The sequence below is a fragment of the Otolemur garnettii genome, unplaced genomic scaffold, assembly GCF_000181295.1.
Source record: "Otolemur garnettii isolate 467f Iridium unplaced genomic scaffold, OtoGar3 scaffold00029, whole genome shotgun sequence".
NCBI lineage: Eukaryota > Metazoa > Chordata > Mammalia > Primates > Galagidae > Otolemur > Otolemur garnettii.
The window spans coordinates 1937671-1946652 of NW_003852424.1; the positions used below are offsets into that span (position 1 = coordinate 1937671).

The 8982-nt window shown below is 42.7% G+C and overlaps 1 protein-coding gene across 1 annotated transcript in view; it reads left to right on the forward strand.

Moving 5' to 3' along the window:
- ADAMTS17 (ADAM metallopeptidase with thrombospondin type 1 motif 17) overlaps positions 1-8982 on the forward strand; it is a 345625-nt gene that overhangs the window by 8739 nt on the left and 327904 nt on the right. The window contains exon 3 of the mRNA XM_003788635.1: positions 4928-5093. Coding sequence (XP_003788683.1) covers positions 4928-5093 — 166 coding nt within the window. The remainder of the gene's footprint in view (positions 1-4927; positions 5094-8982) is intronic.

Here is an 8982-nt window from a genome sequence, read left to right on the forward strand (position 1 = left end):
CCAGGTTCCAAATCCAGGTTCCTCCAGACATTGGAATCAAGGCAGTAAATGGCCAAGGTCTCTGGCACCCAGTTAAGGGGTAAGTGGTTGTTCTCAACATGAGCTACACATTGAAATCTTCTGGTAAGCTCTAAAGGAATGCCAGTGCCTGTGTTCATTCCACCTTGGAGATTGAGTTTGTTGGCATTGAGAGGACACTCTGGGAATCAGGGGTCTTAAGAGCTCCCCAGATGATACCAACATGCAGCCCAAATATGCAGCCAGGGGTGAGAACCTCTGAGCCAGGGGACTGCAGGCAGTCTAGTCCAGGTGTGGTTTTATTTTTTGAATAATTATTATATGGTAGACATTAGAAAAATAAGGAAGAATAATTCTGATCCTGTTTCAGTGGAACAAATGATTAAGTCCTGAAAATGCCCTTTATCACATGGGGGAATGGGCTGGAATATAGTGTCAGTTGCTACAGGGATGGGGGATGTGTTTGGAAAGAGGAGATCAGGAGAGGTAAGGAGGACTGCCCAGTGTTTTGGGGTGAGATGTGTGTGTGTGTGGGGGGGGGGTCATAGTGGCACTTTTCAACAGATTAAGTGATCGTTACATGTTGACAAGGTGATATCCCAGCCAATAATGAGACTGTGAATTGTACTGAGTCCCACAAGTCTTGGTGCTAATCCTTCTTGGGTGCTAATCCTGGCCACATCCTGGCTTGAGGGTTAGGGCCCAGGAGGGCAGGTGGCTCCCTGGCCAAGTACAACCCATCAGTGCATTTGTCCATCTTTCACTAGCGTTGCAAATATCTTCTCCAAATAAATGGAAACCAGCATATGGCAACCCCAGAGAGACACTCATTCTGAAGAATCCCCTACTCCCCACCCCGAGGAGCCAGGTGGTGCTTTGTTTGTATGAATGCATAGGATTCCCTACCATGGGGAAATCTGACTTTAAAAACTCCTAGAAGACTTAGAAGACAGCTAACTGCTATTTACATCAGGGTTGTGAATGCAAACACTAGGCCAAATAGGTGGTGATGGCACAGTTCTAGATCCAGGGGTGCTTTTGTCCTTCTACAGCCAGGGTGGGTCCAAATGAGTCCAGCCCCTCATTAGAGTACATCGTTCAGGGTGCACAGGGCCCCATGGTTATATGGGGCTCTGTCCCAGGCACTGAGCTGTGACCTGCCTACTGTGTCTCAGCTATGGCAGCTCTCAGATGTTCTGCACGGAGGCTCCCTATGCTCGGCTAAGACAGAGCACTGTGCACCCTGCTCCCCACAGCTGCCCTCTGCCCCCCTCTGCCCCCACATCTTCTGTCATTCCAAAGTATCCTGGTGTACAGATACAAATTTTCACTTCAAAGGGGAGGGAAGAAAGCTGTGCTCTCCAGTGGGTCATGCAGTGCCACTTCGAGACAGTTTTATTTGGGCAGTAAAATCTATGAGTTGTTCTTGGCAACAGTTCTAATGAAATAGAAACCTTGAAATAATGCATAGGGCAGTATATACGGCCTCACCCTACATCTCGGGGACTAAAGGTTGGATGATCTTATTAGTTGATCTGATTTACTTTTAAAGGGGATCTGTATTGGCACATCCTTTCAGAATGTAAAGAAGGTCTGTGTGATTTGCCTCATGGAAGCTCTGTATTTGAGGTCAGAGTTATTCCTGTGCATGGCAGAGAGCTGAGATGCTCTCACAAATGGGAGCATACCATGCTCCTGGCTGGGAAGAATCAACATTGTTAAAATGTCTATACTTCCCAAAGCAATCTACAGATTCAATGCAATCCACATTAAAATACCAATATCATACTCTGAAGAGCTGGAAAAAATAGTTCTTCATTTCTCATGGAACCAGAAAAAAACTCCGTACAGCCAAGGCAGTCCTTAGTAATAAAAACAAAGCTGGAGGCATCACCCTACCAGGTTACCTTTAGGCCACACTACAAGTCCATAGTGATCAAAACAGCATGGTATTGGCACAAAAATAGAGTCATAGACATTTGGAACTGAATAGAAAAGCAAGCAATAAAACCGGCTCTTGTAATCTGATCTTGATAAACTAAACAAAAGAATACACTGGGTGTGGGAGGGAAATCCTTACTCTATAAATGGTTCTGGGAGAACTGGATAACCACATGTAAAAGACTGAAACTGAACTCACATCTTTCACCATTTACAAAAATTGATCCAAGATGGATAAAAGATTTCCATTTAAGGCATGAAATGATAAAAATCCTATAAGAAGGCTTGGTGCCCGTAGCATAGTGGTTACAGTGCCAGCCGCATACACCAAGGGTTGTGGGTTCGAACCCAGCCTGAGCCAGGTAAACAACTGCAACAAAAAAATAGCTAGGCCTTATAGCAGGCACCTGTAGTCCCAGCTACTTGGGAGGCTGAAGCAAGAGCATTGCTTAAACCCAAGAGTTTGAGGTTGCTGTGAGCTGTGACACCATGGCACTCTACCGAGAGTGACATAGTGAGACTCTGTCTCCAAAAAAAATCCTAGAGGAAAGTGTGGGAAAAACTCTTGAGGATGTTGGCCTGGGAAAAGATTTTATCAAGATGACTTCAGTGGCAACAACAACAAAAAAAATGGACTTAATTAAACTGAAAAGCTTCTGCACAGCTAAGAACACAACAATCAAAACAAATATACAACCTTCAGAATGGGAAAAGATATTTGCATGTTAGGAATCTGACAAAAGTTTAATAACAAGGATCTATGGAGAACTCAATCAACAAAAAAAGAGCAAACAGTCCCATCTATCACTGGGCAAGAGGCATGCATGAACAGAACTTTCTCTGAGGAAGATAGACAAATGGCTAAAAAACAAAAAATGCTCATTGTCCCTAATCAAAGAAATGCAAATCAAACCCACCCTGAGATATCACCTAATTGCAGGAAGATTAGCCCACATCACAAAGTCCCAAAATTACAGATGCTGGCATGGATGTGGAGAGAGTGGAACACTTTTACACTGTTGGTGGGACTGCAAACTAATAAAGCCTCTTTGGAAAGCAGTATGGAGAATTCTCAAAGAACACAAATTAGACCTGTGTGATCCTGCAGTGCGACTACTAGCCACTTACCCAGAAGAAAAAAAAAATCCTTTTGTCATAAAGATATTTGCACTAGATTGTTTATCGCAGCTCAATTTATAATCCTCAAAATGTGGAAACAATTTAAATGCCCATCAACTCGGGAATGGATTAACAAACTGTGGTGTATGTATACCATGGAATACTATTCAGCTATAAAAATGATGGGGACGTTTCATCTGTTAACCTGGATAGAGTTAAAACACATTTTCTTAGTAAAGTATTACAAGAATGGAAAAGCAAATACCCGATGTATTAAATACTAATATGAAGCCAGAGATTGATGTTCTCCTACTCAAGGAGCACAATGTAGGGGTGTATGGCACACCTTTTGGGTGCAGGACACAACTGTAAGAGGGACTCTAACAGATTCAAATATTGTGAACTGGTTGTTTATACCCTCACATTAAACAGAAATAAAAAAATGGGGTCCCTGGAACAGCAGTGTCTATGTCACGTGGGACTTGTTTGAGATGCACATTCTTGGGCTGCACTGAAGACCTCCGGGTGATTTTGGGGGGTGTGAGGGTTTGAGAACCACTGGTTTAGTATGTCATGACTTTTATTAATATAAAGTAATGTTGGAAAAGAAGAAAGGTTGTCCACCCACTGTGACCCACTAAAACTGAGCTGCCAAATCTATTAAATCTGAGCTAGCCAAGGGAGTGTGGAAGTATTGCCCAGGAGGAGGGGACATTGCCTGCACAGACCACGGTACAAACCAGACAGGTTAGATTTCTGTGGAAGGTCTGCCTTGTCCTGTTGACTCCGTATAAAAGGGAGGCTAGAGCAGCAGGTGTCTGGGAGAGGGGTGCAAACTGTTGTAATGCCGTCAACTTTGATTCCAAGTGAGGGGAAAGGTTCTCCCCTTCATTTTTAAAAAAGAATTAATATTCAGTCTATTAAAGCAACAAATTAAAGATTTTAAAAGTTTTTCATTCAATTTACAAATCTTACAATCTAGTAAGTTTTTGCAGTCACTTAGGGGGCTTTGACTAATCTTTGGCTGCCTTTCCACACTTGTGCTTCCCAACTGTTAAACGTTTAGAACTGCATTTAGAGATTTAACATTTGATTTCATTTTCAAGTTCTTTGGTTGATTAAAAAAACAAACCCTTCACAAGTACTTAAGAAATTCTTATAAACCTAATAACAGTCTTATAAACATGGGAAGTCTTAAATTCTCTTACACATTCTAACACTGCTTATAAACCTCATAAGATTTTAAAGTCACAAGTCTAAGTCAATGATACTTTAAATTAAGATCACAAATCCAATTCAGTACTTTGCCAAGTTCTCTTAAACACTATAAGTTCTGGGGAAAAAGTGTAAATCTACCATAAAACTATTAATACTATAGCATCATCAGTACTATTAATGACTGTCTTGTCTTTATATTTAATTCTAAATATCCCTGGGGATTAAGATACATTTTCCCATTAGGTATAAAATTGTCATTTCCCCACAATTTTGGAGTTGCCTGAAGTGGACTTTTGAGATGAGATGATTTTAAGAACAAATTCTTAAATAAACGTTTTAAAAATCAATAATGAAGTAATCCATCTCTGAAAGCCAGCCTGGAGAATGGATACTTCTGTACTTCTCTCCACACCCCTACCCCTTTGTCATGCCCTCACCCCCAAACACAACTGATCAGTGGGTTGTTTTTAAGTCACATAGAAGCTTACTCTTAGGTTCAGTTAAATCTTAGCAGTTTGCAAAGAAAAAAGCCCAGACATGGAAAACCAAACCACAGCCCACAGCAAGGTCATGGCATGTGTGAATAAAGATGACCTGACTGATGTCCCACTTCACTTTCCTTTCTGTGCAGGTGGGCCTCATCCAGCTGGGGCAGGAGCAGGTGCTAATTCAGCCCCTCAACAACTCCCAGGGCCAGTTCAGTGGACGGGAGCATCTGATTAGGCGCAAATGGTCCCTGACACCCAGCCCCTCTGCCGAGGCCCAGACACCTGGACAGTTCTGCAAGGTCCTAAAAGGTGAGTCCTGGCAACAGGGTGATGGGCTCAAAGCACCCAGATACCTGGCACTCTTTGTGTGGCCCCAGATGTTATGAGGTCACATGAGGGGGAACTTACCTTGCTCCTGTCTTTTGAAAGCTGTTTTACAGCCCCTGAGGCCTATTTCCTTTTCCTTTCTATAGGTATTAGTGTCATCATTGAAAAGGTCATCATTTCATTTCCTGAAGGGGCTCAGGATCTCTTTCATGCAGTGCCTCAAGTTTATATATCAGGAGGTAGTTGAGACCCTGAAAAATCTCAGGCTTGTTTGTTATGAAACCCTGGGTTGGCAGTAGAGCCTGGTTGAGAATTCTCTCCTCCCAGTGCCCTGACCAGGGATCGCTCTAATGCAGTGCTCCTCAGTACCGGACACACTGATGAGAGCTGCTGGGGCACTGGGAAGCAGTGGTTCGTACAGTGTGGGCCCCGGGGCCAGCAGCCTCCGCAGCATCTGGGAACACATTAGTGATGCCGTTCTCAGGCCAGACTTGCTGAATCAGAAACTTTGGGGGTGGGTCCAGTCATCTGTAGCTCCACAGGTCCCGCCTGGGATATACCTGCATGATAAATTGTGTGAGATCCACTGCTCTAAAAAATGCCGTGCGCTGGTCTGTCCCCCAATATCCTAATCTTTTAGTCTGGGATGTGACTTGGGTGTCAGTGTTTTTAAAGGTGATTTTCATATGCAGTGGGAGGAGAAAACCCAGGGCTCTTGTATTCCCTGCCTGTCCTTGAGCAACCTGTGAATTTGAGCAACAGGTGTTTAACACCATTTTGGGGAACGGTGTCGCCAGCAGTCTACTTGCAAATGTCTCCTGAGGAAGTTGGATCACAGGTGGCCTTTTCTCCTTGGAGATCATGGTACCCACGACTGACCTTTGCTAGTTGTGCTTATTTAAAGACTTGCCTTTCTATGAAAGTGTAGTGTGTCTTGGTATAGTGCATATTCCACTGAGTTTGGAAATAAATTATGTGAGTAGGATGACCTTGTTATTTATAAAGAAGTCTTGCAGCTCAGCTCAGCCACTGTATGTAGGCCTGATGGACACAGGTTGTCACCCTCTTGGCTCTCCATGCTGCAGTGGAGTATTAGTGGTGACTGTGCTGACTCTGAAACCACAGGTGAGCTTCCCTTGTAGATGGGGAGAGAATGCTGCCAGCTATTTTCTGTTTTTTCCCTGCACCCTTAACAACGTGGGCAAGACAGACCCCAGCGTAAAATTAGTTTTACCTAAAGGATACCCTTTAATAGTAAACAGAGGTACTGGGAAGCCTGGTGGTTGGTTGTATATGGGTGTGATGACAGTGTTCTTTTCAATATAACTCCCCTCCCCCTTGACCTTAAGTCAGTCTGAGTGGATTTTTTTTCCTTTATCTACTTTTAAGATAAATGGCTGTTATTGATTTTAATCTTTGTGTGTGTTTTCTGCAACTGACCTGAACATTGGTTGAGAGGCAGAGGGGTTCTCTAAGGCCGTGGTTCTCAGCCCTGGCTTTTGTTGCCATCACCTGGGAGCCTGACAACTTCCTGTGCCCACACCCAGACAACTGCTTTAATTGGCCTCGGGCACAATCTGGGGGCACCTGACAGTGTAAAAGCTCCTCAGATGATTCTAATGTTCAGCTGGTGGCTCAAACCACTGCTCTAAGGAGTATGAAACATGGAACTAGCCCCTGCAGGCCAGCAGGAGCAGGTTTTCCCAGGTGAGCACCTTTCAGCAGGGCCCTGCAGTGAAACCAAGGGGAGATGTGTTTCTCGTCTCTCTTCCCTCCACTCACACCAGTGCTTATCAACTGCTAGTCTGTGATCAGAAACCGGGGTGCTTGTGGATGAGATAATGGAATGTTTGTTGAATGACCGCTTCATCCTCTTTGGTGGCATGACACCAAGGATTGCTGACAAGATGATAAATGGTGCTTGTGTTTGCATTTTTGTCCCTGTGACTAGTTTTGAAGCACTCTTTTGATAGACTGTTTAGCCTTTAATGAAGGAAATAAAATTAACAAAACCAAGACCAGGGTGGGGTGGATGCGATGGAGAGTCAGTTAAAACAAGAGCAGCCATGCAAGACCAAGACTGTGTAGGGAGAAATTTCTAAATTTGCTTAAACAGATAATCTCCCTTTCCCTGCTCTCAGATCTCATGTCAATTTGCTTTGCAGCACAGAAGCAATATGTGTATTTAAGGTGGAGTCAGACTCAGGCTCGTGACTAGGCAGGAGTGTAGACACAGAGGAGAGTTACATACAGGGTGGCCATAAAGTTCATGTGCGACTTTAAAAATTTCCCTCCTGGTCCTTCTTGCCTTGCATGACATACTCAGTAAGCTTTATGGCTGGGTTCAGACAACAGGCCTTTTGATGACAGGTCTTATCTAATAAGTGGTCAGTTAGGCCCTATCTAGTTTGGATTAGCCTTTAAACATTAGGAGTTTAGAAGTTGGTAAAATTGATTTCCTGGGACACCAGCACATTATGTTCTTGAAGTTTCCTAGAAATATTAATAATATTAATCCAAGATTCATGGGAATGTATTCTTTCTGGCTGAACATGGCAATGGCTGTGTGTTTTATTGTGCTCTGTTGTTGACCTTGTTTGTGTTACCCTAACCTGGGACATGGACTGGGAGTAGTAGCCCAGCTGTCTTGTGCAGGTGAGGTAGGGTCTAATAATCCCACTTCCTCCAAGGAGCACTTAGTTTACCTGAGAGTGGAAGCCAGGCAGGCTGCCTTGTGTCAAGTGTTTTATGTGTAGGCAGAGCTGTGAGCTGGAGGGACTGTCACACTAGAACCAGTGGGAACTGCTTCCTTCTCTTGGATACTACTGAGATTGCATTTCTAATGGCCACTGGGGCTCCACACAAGAGGGACAGGTTGATCTTATTTCCCTTATAGCTCCTTATTTATAGGACCTTATAAACTGATCCATAAAATAGTGCTTCAGGTTGGAACTTGGCATGAAAATACTGTGCCTTCAAGCCACCTTCTTTTTTTTTTTTTTCAGTGAGAGCATGAATTTTTGAAGGTTTTTTTGGGCTTATCCTCAAGTACCTAATGTATAAAAATGGTACATTAGGTATTTTGAAATGTTCCTTAATTTTGGAAGTGGTTATTATTTCCACCACAGAACTTTTTATTTTTTTTTTCCTGAGCTTAATTTCTCTGTTCTGATTTAATTCAGAATCTTCCTACCAGTGTTGTCAGGGTCTTTTTTTAAATTAAATCATAGCTGTGTACATTAATGCAATCATGGGGCACAGTGTGCTGGTTTTATATACAATTTGAAATATTTTCACCAAATTGGTTAACATAGCCTTCGTGGCATTTTCTTAGTTATTGTGTTTTTTTTTTTATTGTGTATTTAGATATTTATATTCTACATGGCATTTTCTTAGTTATTGTGGTTTTTTAAATTGTGTATTTAGATATGTATATTCTACATTTAGGAAGATTCACTTGTACCCTTGTAAGAATGACCATAGGTGTGATCCCACCAATCACCCTCCCTCCACTCGTCCTCCCTACTTCCCTCCCTTCCCTCTCCCTCTTCCCCATATTCTTATGAAAGCTATAAATTAGTTTCATAGTAGGGCTGAGTACATTGGATACTTCTTCTTCCATTCTTGAGATACGTTGCTAAGAAGAATATGTTCCACCTCCATCCATGTAAACATGAAGGAGGTAAAGTCTCCATCTTTCTTTAAGGCTACATAATATTCCATGGTATGCATATACCAAAATTTATTGATCCATTCATGGATTGATGGGTACTTGGGCTTCTTCCATGATTTAGCAATTATGAATTGGGCTGCAATAAACATTCCAGTACAAATATCTTTGTTATAATGTGAGTTTTGGTCCTCTGGATAT